The following is a 14,669-nucleotide window of genomic DNA, read 5'->3' on the forward strand; positions in this document are numbered from 1 at the left end:
GGTCAGCACCATGGGCATTGCATCTGTCATCAGCGAAGAGAGGTCCACCGTCTCCTTACACTACTGGAAAATTCCTAGAGAGCATACCGCGAGCATACCGCATACGGGGACGCGCGCGCGCATGCGCACACACATCCATTCCTTCTCACACCCATTACATCACTGCGTGAGCCTGCCAGTCTCTCCTCAAGCAGACACAACGCATGCATGTCTGAGTGTAGAGCGGCACCCTGGTGTGCATGGGGGAGGGGTGGTTCGAATAACGATTACAGTTATTTCCAAACACCGTGACATGCATAGGAGGGTGAAGTGAAGCTCACAAGAACAACCAAACAAGAACCAGTGTAGGGTTCAGTTCCAGCTGACTTTATTTCCTTCTCGGAAAAAAAGGTTTATTTACAGAAGTATTAACAATCTGACAGGCAGTGAACTTGACATAAGCCGACATGGTCCTTGACCCCCTCCCCCACCCGCGACCCCCCCCCCCCCATGGTTTGTGGTGTGATAAGACAAGAAATTTCTACACAGCATATTGCACAGAATGGATAATAAAGTAAAACAAAAACAAAAATTACCATAAACAGCGCTGCCTTATTCAGACAGGCGTTCAGGTAGGGCCTGTCATGTTATATTAACGTACATAAACACACGATCCTCTTTTTTGCTTATTATAATACAGACTTAAATGTACAAAGATGTTTTCACGTTTTTGTTTTCATCTTAAAACACAACAGCTATAAACCTGAATACATATGCTATCGTCATGCCATAAAAGACTAAAAACAATTTATATTTTTCAGCGACAAGTAGAAAAGGATTAAATAGTCAAATACAGGAATGAAAACGCAGTACATAGTGTCGCAAACTCAAATCGGCATCAAGATAGACCCAGTGGTTTAAACGGCACGTTCTCTTGTGTGTAATTGTTGTGTGTATATTTTTAAAAAAGTGCAATAGGATGTGGGTTTTGAAGTTTAAAGCTACAGGATCCCTTTGTGCTGTATGGGTGCACCGATTGCTTTTAAAGCGTTTTGAACACTGCACGCAAGTCACTTGGAGAGGGTGTGTGGTGGACATGTCCAGTTACAGTGCACGGATACTGCTGTATGTGTAAAGGCGAGCAACGGGCACCGGGAAAGGGATCTTGTCACTTTAAAGAGCCTGCAGATCAAGTGTTGTAAACATGGAAGTGGAGAGGCCAGGTAATTTGTGAAATATTACCCTGCAGCCTCCAATCCCTCAGAATCTGTCAAATTCAAAAACAGCAATGTACACCAACTAACACCCCTTTATAGATCTGTTTTTTAATTTTTTTTACAAAAATACACTGAGAAAATAATCAAACGTTTCATCTCTTCTCTCCTTTAAAAGTGTCAAAAGTCTACATTTAAATATAAAAAATTAAAAGATAAAACTCTAGCCCTTCGGTGAAGGAGACATACATGGGGTGTGGGGTTTTTATACAACGAGAGACTACCAAACAAAATTTCTTTTAAAAAAACACTCAAATGTTTGGCCAGTATATAAATAGGTCCATATAAAATGGCATCTGAGTACATAAACAAGGAGGAAAAAAATACAAGAGGATGGAAAATCGGTGTGGCAAAGTTTCCTCATTTACACCTAAGGAACAGTACATACATACTCTGAGAACATTTTGGTCCTGATATCCTTTAAAAGTCCAGCACAGATTTGAGGTGCGTTTGAATCCTTTGAAAGAGTTAAAGAGTGGAAAAAGCTGGTGATTTGTTTCTGTAGGAATCAAACATAGCGCCATCTATCTGCTTTATATTACCCCAACACTATTGGTTTTAAACTGTTCAACAGTCTCGGCGAGAAAGAAAAACCTTCGAAAGACAGACGGGATAACATGCTAATAATTAACCCACCAGTGAAATTATCCAACCCCGGCGCGATTCAGATTCAAGGAAAGAAAAGTATGAAAAAAGAATCGGCCGCTTTCCTGTACCACATAAATACGTTAAACTGCCGTACTGGGAAAAAAAGCAGTCCCCCCACCCTCCCCCCTTGCAAAGTTTGTTTCTTAGTGTCCAGAAAGTCATATCAGCGATACAACAAGAAATGGAGCAAGAAAAAACGTGATGCCTTCTTAGTTAACGTGCAAATCCAACTCAATCTATTATTACTTTGTTTCCCTGCCTTATTTCCAGTTTAGAGGGGGCGATGACATGTGCCCTCCTACGCTGGGGAAGAGAGCAGTCATTCTTGGTTTCAACGGCCCAAACGAGTCCCTCCGACTCCGTTCATGTGTTGATTATTCCACGGGGCAAGTCACTGATACTTAGTATCCTCGCAGATTTCGTCTGGACCACTTCATGGAAACATTGTCTATCACAAACGCAAGCACTAAAAAAATGTAGTACTGCTTCTCTTGGGCCCCCGAACACCTGCCTCTTGGCCCCCTCACTCGTTCCACAAAACCCCTTTCCTCCAGCCAGTGTGTCGAGGAGCCTGCAGGGGTGCGGGCGGGCGGCTCCTTGCGTCCTTCCCGCTTGTTGAAGGCAGAGCAAAGTCCCTTTGGAAACACAAACGTGGGTCTGGGGGACGTGTCACCCCCCTTCGCCCGGGTTCCTGGTGTGTGTGCGCGGCGATCTCCTCGCCCGCCGCCCCCTCAGTAGGTGAACACCAGGTTGGAGATACTCGACTCCAGCCAGTCCCCGGAGATCATCTCGCTCACCTCGGGCGTGCAGTAGTCGGGGAACTCGAAGTGCGAGCCTGCGCCCGCCTCCAGGCTAAAGTCCAGGTCCCGGTCGAGAGCCGACGAGCCCAGGCACATGCTCTCGAAACCCGGGCTCGGGTTCAGCTCCAGAAGCTCGTCCTCCAGCTCCTCGTCCGACGAGCTAGACGAGTAGTGCGAGGACGCAGACGAGGAGCAGGAGGCGGTGGAGAAGGAGGTAGAGGGCGCCGGGGACGGGGCGCGCAGGCTGCCACCGCCGCTGCTGCTGCTGTAGCTGTGCGGGGAGCCTGGCGAGGAGGCGGCGCCGCCGTCGTCGTCCTGTAGTGTTGTTGGGTACTCGTCGTAGAGGCTGAGGGGGTCTCCGGGGTCTGTGGGGCTGCAGGGTCCGGCCGGCACAGCCATGGGGGAGGACGAGGCAAGCCCGCTGCCGAAGACGTAAAGGCGCTTGGGCTGCGGGGGCTTCTTGTCTGGCAACCTTCCGCTGGAGCCGCCGCTGCCGCATGAGGAGGTTGAGGAACACGACGAAGTGCGGGACTTGTACAAAGAGTGATGGTCCAGGCACAGGGGCTCGGGGTAGGTCCTGCCCGGCTTTGCGTGGTGCGGTTTGACTGGGCTTTTGGACGAACCGCCGCTGCTCTTCTTGACAGCAGGCTTGAGGCCGGTACTGATGCCACCAGGGCCGCACGGCTTCTCCCCCGGCTTGGCTGCGGGATTGGCGGCCTTAACCTTCTTGCGGGGCCGGTACTTATAGTCTGGGTAGTCTGCCATGTGCTTCAGCCGCAGCCTCTCGGCCTCACGAATGAAGGGAATTTTGTCTGTGTCCTTGAGCTGCTTCCAGCGCTTGCCCAGACGTTTGGAGATCTCCGCGTTGTGCATGTCGGGTGACTGCTCCATGATCTTGCGCCGCTCGATCTGCGACCACACCATGAAAGCATTCATGGGCCGCTTGATGTGCCCACTGGGGGTCTTGCACCACGCCGGATCATCGGCTTTGCCCCCGATTGAGGCGGTGGAGCCTGGGGTAGGGGAGCGCGCCACCCCCAGCTCGATCAGTCCGGCACCGGTGTCTGAAGTGTCCCCTGCTAGCAGCGCCTCGCTGCTCTCGGCGGCTGCGGTACTCTGTTGCACCATGATGCAGGCGATCTGAGGCTAAAGGCTGGGAGTCTGACAGCCCAAGTGTCCAAGGAAGAAGCCGAGGGGGAGGTAACGGTGGGTGCTGGGACTCGTTCAGTTACACAGGCTCTCCCGGGTACAGCCACTTCACAATCGTTCCTCTCAGGTCACCAGGTGGCAAAAGCGGCGATCAAGCACAGGATAGCGGGTCGGGCGTCCACCGAAGCTTCTGTGGCTGCTGCAGGTTCAGTCGCCCTGCGGTCGCCCCCACAAGCGGCTCATGGGTCCAGTTCACCTCGCTCTCCGCGAAACACCCAGGCAAAGGAGTAACAGTTTGAGCAGAGATCCGTCCTCGAACAGTCTGTGCCTAAGAGTTTTGCAATGTAGATGTTAAAAGGAAGAAAAATCAATTCCACTTGGGCAGCATTCGTTTTTTTATTTATATATTTGTTGGCTGTGCCGGAGGAGGCTGATCCTCACGTGTGAACTGTCCTTGTGTGCACAGTCAGTAGGCAGAGCTGCTGGGCTTGTGCTCGCCCCCGTCTCCTTGTCTGACATAGACCCTGCCTCTGTCTGCTGCGTAAAGCGCTCCGGCTGCCTGCCTCGCGCCGCTTTATCCCTTCCCCGTGCAGGCGCCAGCCAATCAGTCGCTGTATCCAACGTTTCCACAGGCCCGGTCCCTCCCCCGGCCGCCACCATTGGCTCGGCAGCCGATGCAATAATAATCACCGCGTGCAATGAAAGGCTCCAGTGCTGACCTCATTCCCAGCCACAGAGCAAACTTTTCAAAAAAGGGAACGCGAGGAGAGGCTGAGATTTTTGGATTTAACGTAAATCTCTTAGGGGGAGCGGGCAAGCTGCCGTTTATTTGAGAGGGCGTTCGAATGTGTTCTAGAGGGTTGGGGGAGTGTGCTGTGTAACCGGAGCCGGGGTGAAGGGGAGGTAAAGGGGGCGTGCATACTGTACATGGGTGGCTGCCAGCGAGCAGCATTGCCGGGATCGGCGGGCACTGCCCTCATTCACATCGAGAGCAAGTCAGCGAAGCATGTGCTGCGGCGCAGCAGTTCAACCCCTTACTGGCGCTGCCCTTGGTGAAAAGTGGGACACTTCTTTACGTAGCTATTGACGGGTGTTCTACCTAAGTAAATATGTTGCACACCAATCTTCGGAGGTAATCAATGCCGCGCGATCTTTTGCCACAGCAATGCTACGCTTTCATTCATATTTAACTCCATAGCGGGATGGGGTGACCGTTCGCTAAAGTATCCCAACGGTAGCGACCTCTTTAAACGCAACCATAGAATACAGAAATAAGAGATGTATTGTCTTGGATAAGAAAACCTAACAGTGGTGGTAGATTTCATTTGTCAGTTTGACACGTCGGCTGCAGCTGGCCAAAGACATGGTGGCTATGTATCGCAATCTGATGTGATTTTAGAACGATTGCCACCCATTTTGCAACGAAACACGGCCACCATTGGCAGCTCTGTATAAACGTCGTGGTGTGTTGCAATGCTCATCGTTTCTGTTCTGTCCCAAAGCATTTGTGCAGGTCTGGCTCTATGTGTCACGCATACTTTTTTGAGGCGAATATAGGGTGACCTGAATGCGATGCAGGTATTATGTTTTTTTAATAACAACTACTACGCTATATCTTTCCATTATTCGGACTGCCATCCCTACGCTCATGCATTTCAAAGCCCTGCCTCCAACCAACTTTGACAGCTGAGAACTACGCTCATAGTGGACAATGCTGTCCAGACGAGAACTGTCATAGCGTGCTCTGCCTCTAGGTCCCTGGGGGCCGTTTTTTTTGGCGTCTCATATCGCCGCTCCTCCAATCCTTGGTGCAGCAGATGCGCGCACAGCCTGCTAGACGGCCGCCGCGCACGTGCTATCCCGGCGGCATGGCGTACAGTGTGGGCGTGGCATGTGACGCTGCCATTGTTTACTAACGACGATAGGCCTCACCCCCAGGGTTTGCATGGGCGGTGAGGAGGCGGAGCCGCCCAACGTCTCCCGTCGCGAGGTGGGTCAATTGCTGTCAGGACGTTGATGAGGAGGGGTCAGTGGTGGCTGTGCCCACTAGTCTTGCCCTACCGCGGCTTACGTCTAACTCACGTCCCAAGCTTCTCAGCCTCTGACTCGTGCCTTACAGCCAGTTACCTAAACCCTGCGCCTTTCATTAAAACGCATAACAAGTAGAAAATAGGGGGCCGGGGTTATACAAAATAGTTGTCTGGGAGGAGACCTTGCCCTACACGCTGCCCCCAGACATCTCCGAAAGAGACAGCCTCTTCCCCGCTCCGTGTCCTGAGCAAGGTGACAGTTCACACGAGGCTGTTCTCCGCACAGCCGAGGAACTGCATAGGACGCTGGGGGGCAGAGCTGCACCTCCCTCCGTGTGAACACGGAGCAGGCGAAACAAGTGCTGTCTACCATGTTGCATCGCCGACAGCCCGTTGTAATTGTCACTGCAGCGCCACATCAATTAAAAAAAACTAACCAATTTCCGTATGGCCCTCTGAAATAAAGCCTGACGCCAGTTATTGACGATTAAACCGGGCAATCGTCAACCGTCACGTCCCGATTCATTTCCATTCTCGCGTACAACGTTTCCACAGAGCACCCCGTCAGGATCCTATCTGTACGTAGGTCTTCTACACAAAGCTACAACACAGTTTTCAAAGCACAAAATGAATGGGGATGAGCTAATTGCTATGTAACAAACATGTTAAGTGTTTCGAACACCTTCAAAATTAAACATTGGTTCCAATGCTGTGTTGACCAGACGAACACTACCTTGCAGAGCCATACCTTTGTTAAGTCAGATTTCAAGACCACGCATCAAGTGAAAAAGAACCGACTAAAATGCAAGCGTTATTAATCAAGGAGGATCGTTAACATTGTCAAACACATAGTTAGGAATATGTATTTATGTTTGCATTTATTTCAGTGCACAAAACCCTGGGGCATCTAGGCGCTAGTTACAGAAAGTGCATAATACATTATTGAAGTGCTGTAGTACGCATATGGTTACAGACAGATTGGTGTGTGTGTGTGTATATAACCTAGCCAAGGCACAGCTCATTTTACGACGGCCACATCGTACAGGTAGGCATAGCAGTAATTTAACACAACTAGAAACGTTTTTAGCTAGTCCGGTAGAACATGTACAGCTTGGCAGGCCACCTCTCGGTGCGGGGGTCGGGAGGCTGCAGCAGGCATGCAACCGCATTGGGAAAAAGTAGGTGAGTGTACAAGGTCTGTGCAGAGTTGGCAAAAGAGCATACAAACAGCATGAGGTAGTACAGGGCAGGTCTTAATCGTAGGTCAAGTCGTGATGGAGGATGCATGGCTAGAGATTGATCGGAGTAAGCAGAGACAAGGACCACTATGGGTACAGTGAAGGGCATGGGATCCGAGAGGCACTGCAATGTCGGCAGGAGGGGGGAGAGCATAATGGAGGGATGCAGGGAGGATCAGTGGTTAGGATGCCCTACAATGATTGTGTAGACTGTAGAGCATAAACGAGTCAGTGCTTACCATCATAAAGGAACCAGGAGTCATCATGGAGAGTGCAGAATCCAGCTAGTAGAAAGTACTTTGGCTGGCACACCAGCCAGGCCCAATAAGGCAACAGTCCTTAAATGGGGGACTAAGGTGGGGGACGCCGGCCCAGCATGCCAGCCTGAACCCACAGCTGCATTTTATTTGGCCTTCAGCCAATCCGGAGGCAAAGGTAGCTGCCATAGGACAAGTGGTGTAAAGGGTCACAGTCAGCATTAAGGCAGTCTCTATGGTGGAGGGCACGGTGGGCAGCCATCTTCAAGTGGAGCAGGAGCTCTGAGGTTACAAGGGAATTTGTGGCATCAGCCTCCTGCGATGCAAAGTGCTGCAGGAGGGACTCAGATGCCATGCTCCAGGTGGATTTGGAGAAAGAATGGTCCAGACAGGCAACAGGCCTTAAATGGGAGTCTTAGGTGGGGGACCCCTGCTCAGCCACCCGGCGTCCCCCACCTTACGCCCCCATTTAAGGGGTAACCATAACATTTATTGTACAGTTAAATGTGTCATTTTATTGTATATGTTTTTGGTAATTATCCAAATTATGGTTGACCATTTATGATGACGCTATGTGAAACGTTTTATGGAAACCATGACACATGAATACAAAAAAAACTATTTACAGAGAAGAGGAGCAGTTTAGATAAATATGCCTTAGATTAAAAAAGTAAGTTATTTATTTTATTCTATGTTTAATAAAACACCCCCTTCAAATTTGCTCAAAATGGCGTGCATCACACGCTGAAAGAATGTTGGAGCAGATATTGAACCAAATGGCATCTGCCTAAAGCTAAAAAGTGACTTAATGTGTGATGAATGTGGTTTAATCTGTCGACTCAGGATGCAGCACATCCAGATGGTACGCTGAAGCTAAATCCAATGTACTAAGTATCTTGGACCCTGCCATGAGATTGATCAATTCCCCTATGTTTGGCAGTGGAAATATGTCCACAAAAACACATCTATTGAGGCCAAAAAGGTCCTTACACTGCCACTGCTCTTGCGCACAACTACCACCGGAGAGACCCACTCTGACGGTTTCTTGGCTTCAATAATGCCTTCTGATTCTAATCTTTTGATCTCTGCAACTTCACTCCTTAAAGTAAGAGGCACACACCTTACTTTTGAAGCCACGGGCACTGCTTCTTTCTTCAACTTTATTTTATGGCAATATACCTTCAAGCATCCTGCGGAGTCTCCTCACAATGGAATGATTGTAGGGCACCGACTTATGGTAGCTATACTGCCCAGTACCATGGGACTGATTATTATTCCCATGCTGCTCTGCTCTTACCATCCTAAAAAACAGCCGCCCACTTCCAACACATAAACTTTAGCTCTTGTTTTTTTGGTAAACATTCTAAGATTGCCACAAACTACCCTACAATACCAATATGTATTCCATCATACGAGAAGAGCATGGCTAAGCAGCATGCAATGAGGACGCTCTAAGCACAGCTCCTGCTTGATCTGACACGATCCGTGCCAACGTAGTGGATCCTGACAGACCTGTGACCGATCAGTGAAGCGAACCGACGAGCGAGAAAGAGAGTGTGTATGGGCGAAGTTTATGATTGTTCGGTGGCCGTAAAGAAGAGAACGAGCCTGCCGACATGAACACTCGTGTGTGTGGATACACAATCAAGATGGCAGAGGGTGCCCACGGCAACAAGCGCAGAGACCCTGAGCCGACATTGCAGAGCGGACTGTGTGGTGAGCCACTGCCAACTGGTGAGGCAAACACGCGGGCAGCATACAGAAGTACTGTGGTTTGTACGGTGCGCCACAAGTAAGTTTGGACGGCTGTGGCGGTGATGGGAAGACCCGGAGCACAGCCGAGTGGTTGCCGCAGCAGAGGAGTGTTGTTTTTTATTTATTTTATTTGTATGTGGTTTTAGAAAAATCCTTTACAAAATAGTACACAAAAAAACAACAATCATAAAATAGAAATCGACAATTTCTTTTTTTTAAAATGCAGATCATTACATTATAGTGTTTTATCAACAAACTAAAAATTACCAAACCTACAGTAGTTGAATCACACAAAAAAATCCATTCTCTCAATTAAACTTACAGCCGAAATTCATATGACATACAAACACTAAAATTCCTAAATAAATTAGGCGGCCTATTTACAAAGAATTCCTGAGTACAATACTTCCTTCCTTTACTCTGACTCAAGATCCTTAAACATATATAAAATTATTCCAATGGCAATATACAAATACTAAAATTCATAACAACATTGAGCAGCCTATTTATAGCAAAATCAAGGACACAATGCGTTAGTGCTCTGCTTTTGCACTAACCTGAAAACATAGTTAAATACTATTCCAGAACACATTCTATTTTCAAAAATCTTACAGCTAATTGCAAAGGAATTCTTTTGTCAAATAGCATACGTTTCCACAAAAGGTTCAGGTCCACATATGATGTGTTCGAGACAAAACGATCAAAATAGTATGTTCTTTTTTTGAGTCAATACTGGACACTCCATCAGCAAGTGTCTTAATGTTTCTACTACCTCCGTATTCTTACAATGTCTGCACAATATAGGAACTGTCAAAATTGTGGCTCTTGCTGTGATGATTTCACCCATTAGCAATCGGTTAAATTGAAACCTCATATATATATATATATATTTCTCCACCTTCTGTTGGGAAAGGAGGTTCCGTATTTCCAATATATTTATAATAAGAGATCATATGAGAGTACAATCTATAATGGGATAGATTTTCCGTTATGCTTGCCCAGTCATTATTTTGGAGCAGTTGTTTTACTCTGTTTGGATTATACACAAGAGTGCTTCAGTGATGCTCCGGCACAACTCAGTTTATTCTTGCAAATTTTCATTAATTTCTCGAGAAATATCAAATTAGGTGTGCCTTGTTTAAGCATACCACACAAATCACTATACAAGTTCTTTCCTGAATAATTTATGAGATTTCGAAATAGCAGTAAACATTTCCACTCTACAATACTTTTAAGCGACTGAAGGCCCAGTTCATATCGTATCGCTACTAATGGAATGCATTTCGTTAAACAGAATAACGTTTCCCTAAAGATCCTTGCCTCATGTCTGTTCACATCTAACTTGCCACTTATAAATTGCTTTTCAATGCCATATAAGATTTTCGGAATTACTTTTAGTCTGTAATATCTTAGATACGGAGGTAAGAGAATGTGCCGAATGTACAATCCACTGTGCGGATTTGAGTAATGCATGCCTTGAGTTTCATCAGATAATGATTAAAAGGTTGCGCAGTATTCGGTTTATCGCATACAAAAAGTCCCAAATATATCATTGAATGTTTTATTCCTAATTTGATTTTATTCAGGAACCATCTTTTATGTGGTAACTTTTGCTTTCAACTGAAGCACATGATATGGGACTTTTGTGCATTTACCGCTAAACCATTTGACATCATGAACGTTGCAAAAGCTGTTAACATGCGTTGGAGCCCCACAGTGGTCCTATCAAATAATAAGTCATCCGCATAGGAACAACAACACAACTTTTGACCTTCCAGCTTGGGTTGAATGAAGGATGCTTTCAATAAGAATGGGCAATGTCAGATGTATACAGATTGTACAATATTGGAGCAAAAATACAACCATGTCTTAATCTGTTAGATGTTTTAATAGGGGAGGAGAGAAGTCCTTCATTATTTAAGCAGATTTGAATCTTCGAACCTTCGTGGAGATGAATCAGCATAACCAGAAGATCTTCTGGTAAGCCTAAAAGATTTAGTTTCCTCCATAATATATTTCGAACCACCAAATCGAAAGCTAGGTATAAATCCATGCTAGCTCGATAAACTGGGTTGGACCCTATTTTCCAACCCATTTCTTGTAGTAGAGAAATCAAAAGGCTCCCTGCCATAGTACCAATTCCCTTCCTAAATCCAAATTGAGCTGGCGAAATAATCTCGTTATCAGTTGACCACTTTTCAATTTTTTTAAGGAGACCTGCAAAGATTTAAAAATCTGAATCTAGTAAGGCAATTGGGCGATAATTTGCCGGTGAGGATCTATCGCCCTTCTTATAAATTGGGATGATATAGCACAAATTCCAAGAGTGGGGCATGGTCTTTGTTCGACTTAGGTTTTCAAAGAGCAGAAATAGGGCTTTTGACCAGGTGTTCGGGTCACCCTCGAACAGAGCGTTCGATAGACCATTCGGCCCTGCCGCTCTAGACGAACTGGCCAAGACTATCCTCTCCCTGATCTCAGCAATTGAACAGTTGCATCCCCACTGAGCTGTTAACATGGATTTAGTTGGGCAAAATATAGGATCCCTACTTGCATATAAGTTCAGAAAATGCTCCGGCCATGCCTGTTCATCGATAGGATTGAGGTTGTGGTCGGGTGTGAGTTTAGCAGTCCTATTTATGAGGCACCAAAATTGTCTCACTGAATTATGAGTAAGTGTATGCAGCATTTCCTCATTATCACCTTGAAGCAACGTGCGTTTATAATTTCTTATCCAATTTTTATAGATTTGTTTCAAATGTTTGGCCCCTTCTCCCCTCGATCTTTCTGAAATGTTTAATGATCTAGGTTTCCTTAATGAGCTGCGTAATAATGTTTTGCTAGTCCGGACAATGGTATCATATTTATGAATATGCCGTGTCTTTGGCTGTTTTTTTTACCCAATGTCTTTATTGAACTTTTCATGAGTGATTTTACATATGGGTCAAACTGATCACGAGTGAACCTTCTTTTTTTCTTCATATGTTGTTTCAGCATAATCTTTACGAAAAAGATCATTGCATAACTGAAGGAGAAATACTGGGTAAGTCCCACATTTATTTTGTTTTAGGGGGATTGAGCGGTGTAGGGACCACATATATAGTGTAAAAAACAGAACAAAATGCTCAATTACCCCTCTCTCAGTCCACTTTAGAAAATTGTCAAGGGAAAGAATTGGGATAGATTATCTATTTCATCTATCCAAATTACATATGAACCAAATAATTATTTCCATAGAATAAACAAAGTAAAAACACTTTTTAATCAAATTCTTCACAACACAACCATGTAGTAGGTGCTTTCCACAAGACACCACATACAATAAAATAAGTCTTAAAATTAGACAAAAGAAAAAAGTCCAGAAATATCACGTTTTCTATCAATGGTGACTGTGGTTAGTAAGTGACAGTTATAATTTATCACACTGACATACTGTTTACAGAGTATTTATCATATTGCGTTTTCGGGGAGCACGCTGTGAATGTACAGCATAAGAGGAATTCTTATGCAACAAAAAGACAAGGTTTTTCAAATGTCTGCAGGATGTCTACATATGTTTCGGCTAACAGATTACATCAACACCGCCCCTGGTGTTCTGTTGTTTTTAGTGTAGCCCTCTTCAGGATAGTACATTGCTATGACAGGTTGACAAATAGTTCAACAAATCCCCAGTTTTTTACAATTATTTTGTCGGATACTGCAAAAAAATGAAAATACAAAATGTGCATTAGTGATTGGTCTGGAAGGGATCAATTTTCTGTACCCAATTTAAAAACAATACAGTGTTAAAACCTATTTTGGCAAGTTTCATGTGTAATGGGGCTGTTTTATTTCCCCTCTAAAAAGCTTTCCACTGACCTTTTTAATCTGTTGTGGTTGGACTAGAGCGTAATTATTTGAAGACAAAGAGGAAGTTTCTTCCTTCTCATGAATTGCGCTGTGCAATAGTCTTTTCTGATTCTGCTTCTCACTTCATTTGAATGTAATCAATTTGCAGAATGGATGAATTTTTTGTTCAAGTGCCGTGCTTTAGATGTTGTTATTTTCTGATAAATATGTTCTTAATTTTGTGATTTTCCGTTGAGCAGGACCTGTTTACAGAAAACCATGCATGAGTTCTTTTAAAAACGTGTCCTTTCGTATCTATGGCATTGCGAGAGTCAGATTACTTATGTACTGACCTGTATGTCTCTCGACGGCTTGGATGTAATTATGGCGCTAGTGTTTAGCTTAAAAAATGGCCCAATGTTTTAATTGTCTAGGGCTTACTCCTTTTGCTTGATTTTGTCGTCCGTCTTGCCCATAGCTGTAAAACAAGGAGAGGGGGGCATTTAGAATATTTCCTAGCTTCTCCGCTGCATATTTCCTTTTAAAAACGTCACTCATGGTGTTTTTAATTTCAGCTCAATATTTACTGTATCTATGTTGCCAGAGAGGGTACAAAGTTTTAACAGAGCGTAGTTGTCTTTACATTTTGGCTGTGTTATAGAGGATCACGGCGTCCTCGCGGTTCTATCGCTTACGGGTCTTTCGTCTCCAGCGATTCCTGAATTCAAGAAACGGGGAGTGTTATTGTTCCGCTTCCGTAGTTACGTAATGTCACGTGGTCGCATTTTTGACACGCTGTAACTTCTTGTGTAGTGATGTATGTGTTTTATTGGTGGCCATCTTGAGTGAGTGAGGAGACTGAAGATTCCTAACCACTCTGATCGGGGGGCGGTAATGTCCGTTTTGGATGAGGTATAAATGAAGAGGTTTTGCATTTAGCGATCCGTTATTGAACGTTTTATACACAATAGTGGGGCAGGAACCTCTAGTCATGTCAATAAATTATTGTGATTTTGATGGTATAATCTGGAATTCCTTTTGTTTAAGGGCAATACTAATGAGAATGCATCATTTGCTAAGTAAATGCTGATTGTATGAGCTCCTGTATGTTTGCATACAATGTTTGTTCAATGGCAATTGTCTAAGTCATGTTAGAGATAGTAGCCTTTTTGTGAGAGGCCCCTCTACTTGAGATGGTCGGTCCAGTTCAGAAAAGAATGCCCCATTCCACTGCCGAATTTAAACCATTTTTCACGGTGTCTAAGTCAAATATCCATTTCTGTTCACATTTGCCGAGTGGCAGGAATCTGTCGAAATTTGAACCATTTGGATTATGAACCAAAACATTTCACATGGTTTGTGTTTCAGATGTAAATATTGAGTTACAAGTGGTTTGTTTGGCGTCTGGTTCCTGTTGGATCTATGCTCTCTTATGCGGATTTTGATATGTCTTTTAGTCTTTCCAATGTACAGGAGTTGGCAGGGGCACTGAATGGCGTAGACAACCCATTGTGAAGCACAGTTGGTAAATGATTTCAGTTGCCAGTTTCTCCCTTTTAGGCAAATGTTTTTCAAATTTTTGGTTAGTGGGCAGACAGAGCAGTTGCCGCATCTGAAGTGTCCAGTAACAGGTGGCAATTCCCAGAGTGTTCTTTGTGTGTCAATTTTTTTGATTTCATTTGGATACGTGTGGACTAAATTGTCTCTCAAG

At 45.2% G+C, this 14,669-nt stretch overlaps 1 protein-coding gene across 1 annotated transcript; it reads right to left on the reverse strand.

The window, feature by feature from the left end:
- Positions 1-345: 345 nt before the first annotated feature.
- On the reverse strand, positions 346-4,571 carry SOX4 (SRY-box transcription factor 4). Its single transcript, XM_069613574.1, has one exon. The coding sequence runs from the start codon at positions 3,827-3,829 to the stop codon at positions 2,633-2,635; it is 1,197 nt and encodes a 398-aa protein (XP_069469675.1). The 5' UTR covers positions 3,830-4,571; the 3' UTR covers positions 346-2,632.
- Positions 4,572-14,669: the final 10,098 nt, after the last annotated feature.

This window comes from Ambystoma mexicanum, chromosome 5p (genome assembly GCF_040938575.1).
Source record: "Ambystoma mexicanum isolate Mex_15411 chromosome 5p, UKY_AmexF1_1, whole genome shotgun sequence".
NCBI classification, from domain to species: Eukaryota; Metazoa; Chordata; class Amphibia; order Caudata; family Ambystomatidae; genus Ambystoma; species Ambystoma mexicanum.

Coding starts and splice junctions, on each gene's coding strand:
- SOX4 (XM_069613574.1), bottom strand. CDS start 3,829: ATGGTGCAACAGAGTACCGCAGCCGCCGAGAGCAGCGAGGCGCTGCTA.